We start from the raw sequence: 15,446 nt of genomic DNA, 5'->3' as shown, positions 1-15,446 counted from the left end.
CAGCAGACATTGGAGTCTTATTTATAAATACCTTACATTAAAACACACTGTCTGGCACTGAATTTCACCTCTGTAAATGTTTAATGAAAATACTTCATTGTCAGGTAAACTTGTTTCCTCACTCACAGGAAAGTCAAGATACTCTGAACTGTGTAATTGTCACAGCAGCCTCCCCCTCCAGCAATAAGCACACAAAACTGATGGTCATTTACTTATATATTTAACAAATACTTAGTTTTCTAAAATCAGTTAATTATACAGTGTGTTGCCTCTCAAACTATTACACACTGCAAAACATAGCATATGGATGCATTTAAGTGGTTTCAGTATCAGCTGTCAGGACGAGTTAACTTAAACTTCCCTGAAGGGTCAGGAATAAACCACTTTTCCCAGAGATCCGTGTGAACACTGGGATAGTCCCAAGGTTTGTACCTCCCACTCCAATGCAGTAATTTAGCTTCTTGAAGAAAATGCTCTGAGTAACGGGTATCAGGACTCCAACCTGCATGGGTAAATTAAAAAAAATAATAAAACCCAGTTTTTAATAATGGCAGACACTATAGAGACAGGTAAATTCAGGGGTTTTTTTAAGAAGTCTGGTTAGTATGGTTTCTTTCACCTGTTAATAGACAACTAGTATGGTAGAGTAGCTTTTTTCAGCTTCATGCCTCTAATCCTGCATCAGCAAGTTTCCTCTCTCAACACTTTTAACATCTTGGCACAGCTGGGGTTAAAAAAAAATTCCTTTTACTATTCATTTTAAGCCATTGTCTTTCTCCCAGGATAATTCACCATTCCCAGGTGAAAGGTAACTACATCCTCCAGAATGCTGAATACACAAATGCTGCCAGGCACATCCCATCTTCTTCCACTGTGCCTACTAAAAGAGTATCTGATTTTTTCAGTCTCTCATTATACTCAGATCTTTTCATACCTTCTTTCCATAGTTTATGACAATACAGGTTAGCTGGTCTTCAAACATGTAACTTTGTCTTTGGTATTTGTTTTCTTCCTTTTTTAATCCAATTTAATGACTATTAGGGTTTGGGGCTTTTTTTTTATGGGGATGCAACTATTTTGTTTGCTCGACCTGTTAAGATATTTGCATAATGACACCAGTGGGGAACTCCCACATTCTGCCCTACCCTGAAGAAAGCAGGACTAATGAGTATTGGTGGAAGCAGGGATTACATGCTGTGCATCTGAGGTATAAAGCAATGCATTGAGGTAAAGTAATGTAAGGTTCTACATTGGAATCTTACAAACCACTGACTTCATTTAGTTCCAACTGCAAACGGTGGGAAGTTAAACTTACCAAGATGCCTTATGTGCCACATAGGATTAATAGCGGAATACTTTCCATGAAATACAATCAGCATTGGAGAGGTTGCCACACCTCCCCCAAGGGTGCTGCTGTAGAGGTTTTCCCTGCAAAAGGGAAAAAAGAAAAGAAAATGCAGAAAATGTTCAAAACCTCAATCAAAGAGTCTTTAGTACAAAAGTCAGAAGAATAAAAGTAAGTACTGTGGCAAAATTCAAAATTATTTTGAACAGACCAGTTTTCAGCATACTCCTTCCTAATGCTGTTAATTGCTTATATTTACAACTCCAATTCCTGTTGAGTAGATCATTGCTACCACGCAAAATGGGAGTCAGACCCAACATGAAGCCAATTACTTCTACACACCACCTGTAGTCTACTAGGTTGACAAAGTTTATAGTAGGAAAAAAGCTGTTAACATAAAGGAATCAAACATAATTTAGCCTGGTTTCTTAAGAAAATGTACATGTTTCCATGTGTTTCATTCCCTCTGTCCTTCCCCCTCCAGCTTTTAGACCCATAAATTAACTTCAGATTTGCCGAAGTCTAGTTGGTATAAACTAACATCTAAAGGGTATCAGTTTCCAATGATTTTTGTGATAAATGCAGGGCTAGATAAAGCCAAATCACTGTAAGGAGAGGCATTAGGAGGTAGCAGCCGGATGTCTGGCCACAGTGTGTTTGAGGCCTGGCCAGCCAGTACTGACTGGCTGACAGTACTGACATGGGCGAAGCCACCACAGCTGTGGGACACTGTGCCACCCACCAGCCCAACAAGGAGGAAACCTGGGAAGTACTGAGAGATCCTTAGAGGCCACAGAACAAAAAATTGATAACCTTCCCTCAAAGCTGTGTTTCAATTGCCAAGCAATTTATTTCACTGTCTTTTCAAAATCCAGCTAAAAGGAACATGAATGTGTTATTAAGGTATAAAATCATCTTTGTAGATGAAATTTGCAGTAATATTCATGGAGTTTTTTCAAACTCTTAAAAAGCACAGCAATAGCTTGTCTGGATATGTACGTAAGCAGAGTAAGAGAAAGACATTTGGCTTCTCGTTCCTTCACATGCTCAGCATTTGTGTCTCTCCTCTGTTCATTTCTGAAACTAACAAGTAATGGACATAGTCCAATAGCACAAGCTATTCAGTTTCATTTAGCCTTACGAAATTTAAATTTAACCCTTTGCAGAGAAAGAAAGTAAATGTCAAGTTTGCAAATACAGGTTAACAGTGAACTAACATAAAAAAATGAATAGTGATTGTTTCACTGTGTCATGACTTATTCATGGTCAATGCCAAAAAGATACCTTTCATGTAAAATTTCGTTCATCTATAGAAAAAGGAGTGTTTTCTATTGGTATTGGAGAAATGTGGTGTCCAGTTACAGTCTGGCTGACATTACAATAGGAGAGACCCCACACCAACAAGGAAACTTACTCCTTCTTTAAGCCAGCCTCAGGAAGGGAAGATCATAAGTGGCTTGATCCTGAGTGAGCTTGGGTCACCCAAAACAAGAAACATGTGTTCTCAGTGTCCCTCGGGATTAAGTGTGGTTTGTGATTAAACAGGAGACTAAAATTTCCTGGTACACAATTGGTCAAACTTAAGCAGATGGAAATTCTGGAACATGAGTTACTTTCCTTAATGAGATCTCAAAGAAAGACTGCTTGGAGTTAAAAAACTTTTAAGAGCTTTTAAACAGAAAATTAAACTGTAAACTGAGTATTACAAGTAAAGTGCAAAGCTAGATTTCTACACATACTCTACATTTCTTTGCATCCACTTTTCCAACTGCTTTGTAATTCGTTGATGTTTCCATTCAGTCATGTTAGCAACAATTACACCGGGATTAAAGGAGCAGGTGCTGGGGCTGATGCCAAGATCTCTAATCGCTTGCTTTCTGTAGTCCAGGAATCCCATGTATGTGTTCTAAGAAATTAAAAAAAAAAAAAAGTATGCTTATCCCCATGAATCTCTATAAAGATAAGTGTAAATGCATCTCTCTACCACTCACATGCAGACTAAATACACACTCCCAAAGCTGAGTTTCGAAATGATGGTTACCTGTCTTGATTTCCATATGACACAAGGCTGAAAGGCCGGACACTTCCAGCTACTGAATTACTTTTTCCACAGTATTGTTCCATGGGGGTTTGATAAGGCTCTTCCCTCACCACATGTTTGTAATGCTAGAGGGACTCACTGACAATTCTGGGGAACTCAGCTCAGGAAATAGCCTTTAAACCTGTTTTCCTGAGTTTCACTCCAAATTTAACTAATACAAATATTATATATTCTGTCTTCATTTGATGTTCCATAAGTGCTCATGATCTAGTGATAGCAAAATACCAAACATAATTTAGTAGAATCCAAAGAACAACAGAGATTTAAATTATTACAGGAAACAACTCTGCATAGAATTACAGAGTTACTACAAGTAGTTCTTAATTACCTGTAAAACTATTACAAAACTATCAAAAAAAATAAAAATATAATTTTCACTTTGGGGAAAATGTAAAAAAGCATCTTACCTGCATCCCTACACTTCTAACCATTTCATGTGTAGAAGGCAGATCGCAATCATCTGAAAAAGCTGCAGCATGTCCAGGAGCTAACTTAGTATCGTACAGTTCCTGGATGTCACCTGATTACAGAAAGGTCAAAAGCGTAAGAAGAAACCTACTTCACTGCTACAGAGTTGGTAGGATAACTTCCGTTCTCATGTATGTTACTGACAAACATACCAATTTTAGGGGATAGCCCAGATATAAACAAAGGCTGAATTTTGTAATATGGGACAATTTTCAAATTTGAGTCCTGTACCTGTATGTCTAAGGTCTGTCTTTAGATATTATCATCAGTGTTCAACACATCCATATTCTGGTCTGAATGTCCAAAATCAGCCACAGCAGAAGCTGATTACACTGTGAAGAAGCCTGGTTACAAAGTTATGCATTCATACAGCTTGCCTTTGGAGAGGGAGGGCATAGGCAATTTTTCTGAATGTTTTCAGTCCCTCAAAAGTGCCACTTCAATCTCATGCACAGATCAGGTTTTTCTTGCTGTTGTGTTTATACCTCCTCGCAAGATACCTGGATTCCCAGCACTGAAATGTGCCTGTCACACTTGACCATCCCTGCTGGCTTCACAGACCACCCAACTCCTTCCTGACAGAGGGAAATAATGTAACGTATGGCATCTCACTCATCCTCTGACTAGCAAGTACCCATGATATACCAGAACAGTTTCAGGGCAGATGGGAAGCACAGCGCTGCCACAGCAATTAAGTGAGTCTGCATCCAAACCCCCTACAGCTACCGGCTTTGCTGCTGGGCATGGGTCAGTCACAGGTAAGATGAATTATCTTGGAAGGCCAAGTATGGCTCAGTAGCCTGAGGTGAGCTTATTAAAAGACTAGTAACAGAAAACATTCCCCATACTGCAAACAGTGGAACTACTGTTTCTGAAATAAGCAGAGATTATTTGTCTGAATTCATCAGCTGGTTGGAAAACTTAGTTTAGGACTCATGTCCTACCAAGAAATAGAATTTGAATTAATGGGATACTTGATTGTTCAAGATCAACATGCCTTACAAAGTATTTTCTCAGGATTCTAAATAGCTTCAAGAGAAAAGCAGAAAAAGAAAAAAAAAAAAAAATCAAGCCAAACAATTCTGGGCTGACACCTCAAGTTCAGTGTGTTTAATTCTTACTGCTTTGCAGAAAGCAATGACCAACAAATAAATAATCCCAAAGTTAAACCCCGAAAACCCCATTCACTCTTTATTTACCCTGCCAGAAGTCTCATTCACTCCCATTCCAGAGACATCTGACAGAGAGCACAGTCTCACATTACAGCTAAGACATGGGGAGCAGCTGCCAGAAAAGGCTCCCTCCCTCTGTCTCACTCCCACATGTCTCTCTCTATTCCCCTCTTCTGGGCCTTATGATTGCATGGCCCAAGGGTAAGTAAGATAGGCTGGCTGAAGCAAAGAAAAAAAAAAAGAAGAAAAAAAAGGACAAAAAGGTTTGGTTTGGGGCTTTTTTTGTATGGCTAGTCTTCTGCCAGGTCAACCAGCTGAATCAGATTATTCTGCAGCTGCACAACCACAGATATGACACAAGTAACAGGAGCTGCCTAGGGACAGGAGAGGCCACTCAGTCAGCAGCAGCCTACCATGAGCTGTAATGTGAAACTGCACCTTCATCCTGTGGCTCCAGAAACATTATCAGCTGACATAAGGTGACACCCCTAATGAAAGAGAAAGCCCTACCCTCTCCCCTTGTCCTAGCCACACTGCCTTGACTCCTACCAGGGAACTAACTCAGGCTGAAAGTAATCACATTTCTGGTGAACGCCTGCGCAGGTGCAAGGAGGGATACAGGGGAAATGGTGGGCTCAGCTTGAAGTCCTCATGAAACTGGGGTGTAAATGAAGACATTAAGAGCCTTTCAAGAATTAAATATTGCCATTGCCCATCGATGACAGGCAGAACAACAAAACCAAAAAGCAGAGATAACCACTGGAAACACACATGTTGAAGAAACTGTAATATGAAGTCTACTGCAAATTAAAATGAGACAGGCAGAGCAGATTAATTATATTTTATAAAGCAGCTAATAGTGGCCCCTTTAAGTGCAGATGTTCTGAAATCTGCCACTAAAGAGACAAAACTATAGAAAGGTGCAGAGCAGCAGTGGAGAATAAAATTATACTTTTGTCATGTGTAAATTCACTGATCTTAATGTTCTTACAGCAAAGATAAATTTAGGCCAAAAAGTTTATTATAATTATACTCAGTCCTTTCCAAAGAAAATCTTCATTGGAACATCCCTTTAATGTTTAACAAGGATAGGTAAAAAGGTTTTGTTGTCCCTGTGTACTGGGCCTGGCTAGGGTAGAGTTAATTTTTGTCATAGCAGCTCATGTGGTGCTGTGGTTTAGATTTTTGACCAAATACTGACAGCACACTGATGTTGTAGCTTTTGCTGAACAGTGTTTGCACAGCATCAAGGCCTTCTCTGTTTCTCACTCTGCCCCGCCCCTCAGGGACTCAACTGGGCAGATGACCCAAACTGACCAAAGAGATATTCCATGCCATATAATGTCATGGTCAGCAATAAAAGGGGAAAGAGGGGGTCTTGGGGGGGGGTTAGCCAGCTTTTGCTCGGAAACTGGCTGGGCATCAGTCTACCCGCCAGAGGTGGTGAGTGATTGCCTTTACATCACTTGTTTTGCTTTCTTCTCTCTTCTTCCGCTTATCCTTCACTTATTAAACAATTGTTTGTTTGTTTTATCTTGACCCTCAAGTTTTCTTGCTTTTATTCTTCCTTTCCTCTTCCCCCATCCCACTGGAGGTGGGGATGGGGGGGAAGCGAGTGGGCGGCTGTGTGGTGCTTAGCTGCCCATCAGGGTTAAACCACAACACATTAAAAAATGTTATAAAATAACAAGGAAACAAAACAATAAAACAAGGGAGGACAACAACTCTACAGAGAAAACCAAAATATACTGGGAAAGAGAAAAAACCTATAAATTAATCTTTAAAAAAATAATTGTTCCTCTAAATAGATTCCTTTGTATGAAGAAAAAAAAGTTTTTTCGGGATTTGAATGTCTTCTAACTGCTCCCATTTGTCTAGGAACTCTGAAATCTTTGATCATGATTCTGCAAATTGGTATGGATTCTAAGCTGAAGATGCTTAAAATCATATTTGGAGTGTTTGGAATTTTAAACGTCTTATTTGAGTAAATCCCTCTTGCCCTCAAGAACAGCCATTCTGGATAAGGAACTGGTAGCGTTTGTGGTATTTCAAATACTAGCAGGAAATGCATGTCACATATTTAACAACAAATACTGTAGCACCTAAGTGAAATCCATTATATCTTTCATTTTAATTGAATCTCGTCAATTGCTGAAACCCATACATACAATTTTGATCAAAATCAACTATTCAAAAGATACATGGAGAGAAGTCAATCTTCAGACTTTCCTTTAAGTAAACAAACAGATTATCTGTAATTTCCATGAGTGCAATACTGCTAGCAGCTGCCTCAGTTTCCATTATATCTCATATTTCCAAACAACTGTAAAAGCTGCAATAACTTTGATTTTAATTCTGCTAGAAACTGCTTTTTGGATGACAGCTTACCTTGAACAATGATATCATCATCCAAATATATTACTTTCTCATGTTTCTGGATAAGCAAAGGAAGATAAAATCGAACGAAGTTGAGCTATTAAACAGAAAAAAAAGTAAAGACTAAATGGTAAAGCTGTTTAATGTTGTAGTCTCATGCTTCTGTCTCTATTAACAACCAGTTTTAATTTCTCTCTTCATTGAGCACTAGCCAGTGATCATTTGCTTTCTCCCCTCCAGCTTTACTAGTATCTTGAATCCATTATTATTATTATTTGTCCCTATTTTATTTACTATGGCCCTAACCAAGCAGCCCAAAACAGTTGCTTCTTCACAGAATCATTTAGGTTGGAAGGGGCCTTTTGAGATCATCTTGTCCTACCCCTCTTCTCAAGCAGGGTCTACCCAAGCAGGCTGCCAGGGACCATGCCAAGTTGCGTTTTGAATATCTCCACAGATGGAGACTCAACAGCCTCTCCGGGCAACTTGCTCCAGTGTTTGACCACCCTCACCACCAAAAAAAAAAAAAAAGTTTTTTCTTTTGCCCAGAGAAAATTTCATGTATTTTAATTTGCACTCATTGCCTCTTGTCCCTTCCCTTGGGTATTTATACACATTGATAAGATCCTCTTGAGCCTTCTCTTCCCCAATCTGAACAGCCCCAACTCTCTCAACCTGTCCTTATATAAAAGATGCTCCAGTCCCTTAATCATCTTTGCAGTCCTGTGTTGGACTTGCCCCACTAAGTCCATATCTTTCTTGTACTGGGGAGCTCAGAACTGGACACAATACTCCAGATGCAGCCTCACAAGTGCTGAGTAAAGAGGAAGGATCACCTTCCTGGACCTGCTGGCAATGCTCTTCCTAATGCATTTTTACAGCATACATCATACAAAGCACTTCAATTTTAATAGTGTCATCATTCCACTCTATAGGAATGACTTGACTGATGGAACAGATGTGGGATAACAACTTCTACAATAGCAACAAAGAACACAGCAGAGGAAAAGGGGTCTGAGGACATAAGAACAACTATACTGATTCAGACCATTTTACCCAGCACCTGCCTTCAGAGTGGTCCTAAACAGATGCTCAGTGAAAAATAAGAATACAGCAAGCATACAGAAAAGTTGCTCCAAGTATTCTCCTAGCTTTCAGCTATTTTCAGCTCAAGGGATTTCCTGAACCAGATGCGATCTGTCTAAATATAAACGTCAGTCCTCACTGAATCCCTGTAAATTTTCATATTCACAAGACCTTTCAGCAAGGAATTCTAGAGGTTCAGTACTCACTGCATGAAAAACACGCAACATTTCTTATTTGTTCTGACTGTGACTCCTACTAATTAAACCTAATGGCCGTTAGTTCTTGCATTGGAGGAAGCAGTGGGCAACCATCCCCCACCCAGTCTTCCATGCCGCTCACTTCTGTAGACCTCTACTATTTTCACACTAGAAGTCACATTTCCAGGCTGAACAGTTTTAATCCACTGATTCCTCGCATGAAGTCTTTTCCATGTATTAGAAATGTCAAAGTCTCAGAGAAGGGCAGCAAGAATAAATATTCTGAACAGACTTGAACATTTTCCAGTGGTGCTACACTTTTTTCAGATAAGGGGATGAAGACTGCACATAGTATTTAGGGTGAGGGAAAACTATGGATTTGTATTGTGGCATAATGATGTTCTCTATTTTGATCCTTACTCCTTTCCTAATAATTTCTAACATCTGATTTGCTTTTTCTGACAGCCTGTAATATTTAGATTAGTCATTAGCCTCTGAATTAACCCTGGACATGAGCAGAATGCAGCCAACTCAGCATCATGGAAGCATAAAGAGCACTATTAGATGTTCCCTCTAATAAACTGTGAATATATTCTTAAAGATATGACACATTCAAATTACCAAGTTTATGCCACCAAATAATGAGGTCCCAGCAAGGCAGACAAGTTGCAAGGAGCTTGTTATAGTGCACTTTACCTTCTTGAGTGAGTGCTTAGCATTTGGACCTGATGCAGCTTCTCTGGCTTACACCCTCCCTGTGTAACGGAACAGAGATCTAGGACATTTTAAAGCCTGTAATAAGCATTAAAACCCCTGAAAATTTGTTATGCGGTGTTCATTTACTCACAGGCTGCAGTAGCTCAGGGCGCGATGCATCTTGTCTGATTTTTCCTTTTAGTACCATAGGATTGAATTCCACAACCTTAAATTTTATTTCTTTCAGTTTAGAATTTTCAATCCATTTTCTGTGATAAAAAAAGAAATGATAAAAGAAATATTGAGTGTGTGGAAAGTACTTCCAGTATTAAATTCACAGACTCATAGGAGAATAAGAGACCTTGGAAGCTCACTCAAGCTATTCTATCCCAAGACAGAATCATTTATGTCTACAGCTATTGCACATAGACATTTGTTTAATCTGTTCTTAAAAAAAAAAAAATCAAAGAAAACAAAAAACACCTAAAAACCCCAACAAAGTAAACCCGTACCACTGCTGCCAAAAACAGAGACTTCACATGTTGCCCAAACAATCCATCTTTCACCATCACTAGGATTAAATCCTTTCTTCTAGGCTTTCTTGCTATAGTTAAAGACCATTTTTTCTTATCCTATCTACTGTGCTTTTAAAGGAGAGATAAGTTTTCTCCCTTATGCAGTTTTACGTCCTTCAAGATGGCTGCCAAATCACCTCCTACCTATATTTCCTTTAGACTAAGCTAATTTTTTCATTATTTTGTCAGATTTCTTGACACCATTGCTTATTGTTCTCCTCTGACCTCTCTTCTAAATCCTTCCTGAAGGCACCTAAAACGACACACCACACTTTTTCTGATGCATTAATAATGCCAGGAAGATCAGAAGAAGCCTCCTCACATCTCCTGTGGTCATATATGTCAACATGTGTATCCACTATGATGCATACTTTTTTTTTTTTGAATCAGCATGGTCAGTTATCAGTCATAATTCTGTAGTTTTCTAAATGAGTGCCACTGAACTCCTGCTTCACCCTGGGGTAATACAATCAGCTATTCCCACCTACATTACCTTGTCATTACCTCTACCGAATTTCATCACATTTTACAGTTCATTTATCCAATTCACCATGATTAATTTGCCTTGTCCTGTTCCTCAATATATCTGCTGTCTTTTCCAGCTTCATGCCAACTGCAGGTACATAAAGAAAATTCTCCACTCTATCATCTAGGTTACTGATGAACTGGATGGGGAAAAAACTCCCTATGGAACCCCACTCATTACATCTTTTCACTTTGACACAAATTGTGGATACACAGAAGTGCAGTAGCCAGAGGTGAGAGCTGCTAAGAAATCAGCTTTAATTTTGGTTCACACCTTCCCCCTCTTTTAGACAGTGTTTGCAAATTTCAACACCCAAATATGCTTTCATTACAAGCTTCTTTGGGCCTCTGTTTATAACCTTTAACACACCCTCTTACTTGCAATTAGCTTTAAACAGCAAGTTTTTCTACACTGAAGCTTAAGACACAGCGCCAGATGAGAGGTAAGTGCAGTGCCACAAAGTGGGATTGTGACAAGTGGGCACCTATATACTTACCTTACTATGCTCTTCTGCAGCTGATCTACGTCAGGCAGAGAGAGGCACAGGTATGGGCATGGTCTGGCTATTTCACACCCCTTTAAACCAGTCAGTGCCTTGTGTAGGGCAAAATGGTTCTTTTTCCTACACGTAGAGAACCCTAGGGACTGCTGCCAATAGCACTACTTAAATAAAAGGGAGAAACATTTCCCTGAAAAGCCCTCCAAAGTCTATGCCCAAGATAAGGAGAACAACCACCTGGCCCTAACTACAGCATAAAACAAAATAAGGCTGGTATATACCGAATATGCGGGATGGTAGTCTTCAGCCCAACTATGTAGAACAAAACATTAGCCTCTGTGTTGCTGCAGATGCTACTGATTGCTGCTATAGCTGCACCCATTCTACCCGCAGCAGCGCAGATTACGACTGGGATTTCTTCTTCTATTTCCTCAGGACTCTCCAAATCAACTATGAGAAACAAAACTATGCATTACAATAGAAAATTAGGAATCTTCTTGTATCAGATCTGGGTCATAGGAATGAGTATGTAGTTCATAAGCAGTGGAATCATATCACAATCACCTCATTTCCTTACCACATACTATACACATCCGCATCTGGCAAGGCACACAGCATGAGCTGTCACTAATCCAGAACTACATGCAGGTTGACTGGACTGTTGGATGCCTCCAAACAGAATATATGAGAGTTCTCGGCATCTTCTACTCAGCAGGGGCACAATTCAGCCTGTCCTCCATGTAGCTGCTTATTCACATGAAACCTGAAGAAGTTTGAATACCTTTGAGACTTCTACTTCTCAGTTATATTTAGTAGATATTGAACAACAGGCTCCAAAATTATCAAAGAGGTAAGTGGAAGAGATGGTGCAATTGCATGAGCTTCACTTCTTTGGGAAGCATGCTAGAAAGCAAGAGTGCAAAATTTTGTACCAGCAGGAAGTTACTAATGATAAAAGGAAAAAAAACCTAAACAATACTAAATCAGTTCACATTACTACTAAGAAAGATTTTTATCCCTAGCACTGATTAACTTACAAAACTCATATGGATATATTTATACTGGTTAAAACATAACCATTAAACTCAAAACAGCCCCAACAAAAATATACTGGAAAAAGAGTGGTTTATACCAAAACAGAGTTTTTTTATCTTGGGAACAGTGAATAAGCTATTAGTATAAACATTTAATACCAGTCCAACTGTATCAACTCAAGCAGCTTTCTGTCACTATAAAAATTCCAGCAAAAACTTCTGCTGTAAATTATGTCAAGATTTGATGACCTATCTGAAATTAATAGGTAGGCCAAGCACATTCCCAAAGGGGCAAGTTATGATAAAAGTTTATTATCTATTGACAACTCCAACACTGTTCAGCACAAATAAGGATATACTCCAGCTTCCATCTACATCAGTGACATCTGGATAAAAATTTGAATCAGAATGACAATTCTTAGACATTACTATCAATCTCCTACTATTTTATTCAAGTAATTCAGAAGTAAAAAATTCCACATCTCAGACCATATGCAACAGTGTGAGTATCTCATCTACTGCAAGGCAAACAGGATTCAGTAAGACAAAAAGCACTGTTCAAATGAAGAGATAAGGAATATAAAACAAGAACATAAATGAAACAGAAGTACAAGTAATTTACCTGTTTCATTCTTTAATGCAGATGGCACTTGGTGAACTTTGTTATACAGAATGGCACACACAGTTAAGACAAGAAGTAACAGTAAGATCTGGTTAACTGAAACAATAGGGAGAATGCGTTAACAATCAATATAACAGCTAATTGACCAAGTACTTTTTTTAAAAAAAATCCAATTTTTAACCAGTATGTATCATAACCTGTATTTACTTAATCAAATTCTCCTTTCTTTTGCTATTTGATCAAGCTAAAATTATTATGTTAAAAACATAATAGTATCTCTCCCCTGTTACAACAATCTCCAACTATCTGATTTTCATGGATAATTTGCTCACTAAATCATTAATCTCCCAATACATATGGGTTATCCATACTAGGAAATTCACATGTTTCTGAATTTCACCAGGAGCCTGGAACTTTCTTTTCTTGGCTAGTTTCTTGTCTGTTTATCATCACAGGACTTCATGAGTTAATTACTTTTACCTAGCCCTTTCCTTCTCTCACACTTCCCTGATAAAACTTTAAACACAGGAGAAATGTTTTTCAAATTCAATACAGATCTTCAAGGTGTATTTGAGCAAAACTCTAAAAATACTAGAAAAACAAACCCAGCACGCTACTGAAACAAGAATTGTTCCAAAATATTTGAAAATACATAAATATTTTGACACAGTTACTTTAATTAGTAAAATCGAAACAAAGCATGCAACAGCAAAGACCTTACTGTATATTCTGATTTGCAGTTCCTACCAGACTGTCTTGTACATGTTTAAGTTATTCAACATAAACCAAACATGAGCAGGTACCAGGACAGTTCCCTGAGTACAACAGGGAAGGAATACATTGCCATCATCAACAATGACTTTGATGATGGGAGTTCTTTGTATCGGACTACTTTGTTACTTTTGCACCACCATAAAAGGTATTTAAGGTGTACAAAAGAGCAAGGGGAACAAAGTTTTGAACTATTTCAATCAAAAGGGCCAACTGGCCAGAACTGGCCATGAGAATAAATTGAAATTGGTAAACATACATCACCAAACCTGCACTAATTTAAACAAGCTGAGGAAACAGCCCATTGACTTCAGAGAAGTTTTGGATGCATAACTGAAGGCGTGCGTACACCAGTCCATTTTCAGTCACTGACCCTGACAGCTGATGAGAACCCCAAATTTCTTGGGGCCACACCTCAATTGCAAGTATGAACAGCAGTAATGTGCAGAGTTCTGTAAAAAAGCCAGGTTCAGTGCTCTAGGCACAACCGACATGAAACCAGCAGCTACCTGCACTCTTAGTGGGAAATTCCAGACCCCCAAGTCTCATGCAGTAAAGTAGTGAGTAATTTTAAATTAATGGGATTTATGGTTGTACTTATCTGACTTAGTTAACAGGAAAAGGCTTATCTGTATGCTTAAATTTAAGTATAATTTAGCAAAACTAGAACTATAAATTTGCATGCAACTGTGACAACAGTTGCGTGAGAAATTGCATTTGACATTTCTATCCTCTTTTAAAAATATGTATTTCAAATGTTTTTAATCTCTCTTACTTTTCTTTAAAAGAGCCATGTGTTCTGTTGGATGAGAGCTCTGATCTGTGGTAAAATAAAAAAAGAGAAAAATCATTAATACCAGCAGTGAATAACAGTTAGTTATTTCAGGGACAAGGTTCATCATCAAATTTTACTGTTGACCTGGTAAAAGTAAAACTGAACTCTATCTTTGTAAATAACTTTTTTGGGAAAATAACTGATATTCTGGGCTAGAACTATTACATAATTTAATTTAAGCTATTAGAGGTTGAAAAGAACAGCATTTTAATAAATTCCATCCAATCACCTACATCAGTAATACCTAAGATTTTTTTAACACATTTTAAAGTAATGTGCAAAGAAGTATTAAAACACCCACTAATGCAATTTGTAAATACATTTACATTTATCTCTGATCTCACCTAAAACATAGTAACAGTCACAAATACTAATCTGTTGCTGAAGTAGGTTCCCAAACATATGGGAATCTTATGCTAAAATCTTATGCTAACATATGGGAATCATTTAGCTAAATGCCTGAAAGACATTTCAGACTATCAGAAAATTTCAGAGCAATAGTGAAAATATTTTCTAACAGCAGTATCCTTCCATTAACAGTAAGGGGGAGTTTGTGCAATGTGGCTTGTATTTAAGCATATTATTTGTGATGCTGAAGAAAATGAGATGGCCTTCCCTAAAATTGTACTTGTAAACCAGGCCCAAGAGTGGCCATGACTTTATGCCTGAGAGGACAGAACATAGTCCCTAAAATACAGGATTATAGCAAATACAACATTCACTTGAATTCTGGACCCAAAACTACTGTTTATGAAGGAGAAAAAAAAAAAACAAAAAACCCACAGTAAAAAAAACCACCAGAAGTTGGGGCAGGGAGGGGAACTACAACTATGTGATCTAACCTTTATGCTATGGTAGCTCCATATAGGACAGAAACCAATTTTTCCTGTTTCCATACATACAGATATGGACGCATTACAGCATAGATGAGGATATATGACAGTTTCTATGCACACATAAAAGTGAAGTTTATTCCAACTCCTTGAGAAGGCAGACGGAACAGCAAGCATTCTTGAATCCTGAGTCACAAAACTGACTGCCTCTCATTGGTTAATGCTCAAGGTCAGGCGGCATCCTAAATTAGTCTCTACTTCAACTACCAAGTTAAATGACAACAAAAGTATAAAAAAAGCTAAGATGTGG

At 38.3% G+C, this 15,446-nt stretch overlaps 1 protein-coding gene across 3 annotated transcripts; it reads right to left on the bottom strand.

Moving 5' to 3' along the window:
• Window positions 1–203: 203 nt before the first annotated feature.
• Window positions 204–14,284, bottom strand: GLT8D2 (glycosyltransferase 8 domain containing 2). 3 transcript variants are annotated; one of them, XM_059816875.1, is made up of 10 exons: window positions 14,244–14,284; window positions 12,698–12,793; window positions 11,622–11,624; window positions 11,323–11,506; window positions 9,593–9,710; window positions 7,475–7,559; window positions 3,854–3,966; window positions 3,085–3,251; window positions 1,316–1,428; window positions 204–502 (listed from the first exon to the last, which is right to left on the bottom strand). In XM_059816875.1, exons 1-10 carry the CDS (start codon window positions 14,260–14,262, stop codon window positions 330–332), a joined length of 1,071 nt encoding a protein of 356 aa, XP_059672858.1. In that variant the 5' UTR covers window positions 14,263–14,284; the 3' UTR covers window positions 204–329. The 3 variants fall into 3 exon arrangements, with proteins under 3 accessions (XP_059672858.1, XP_009819121.1, XP_059672859.1); XM_009820819.2 differs by lacking the exon at window positions 11,622–11,624 and having other exon boundaries at window positions 11,323–11,491; XM_059816876.1 differs by lacking the exons at window positions 12,698–12,793; window positions 14,244–14,284 and having other exon boundaries at window positions 11,323–11,491; window positions 11,619–11,659.
• Between the last annotated feature and the right edge of the window lie 1,162 nt (window positions 14,285–15,446).

This window comes from Gavia stellata, chromosome 4, assembly GCF_030936135.1.
Source record: "Gavia stellata isolate bGavSte3 chromosome 4, bGavSte3.hap2, whole genome shotgun sequence".
Lineage (NCBI taxonomy): Eukaryota > Metazoa > Chordata > Aves > Gaviiformes > Gaviidae > Gavia > Gavia stellata.
Note: the sequence above shows the minus strand (reverse complement) of the source record. Positions and strands in the feature narration are given on the sequence as shown.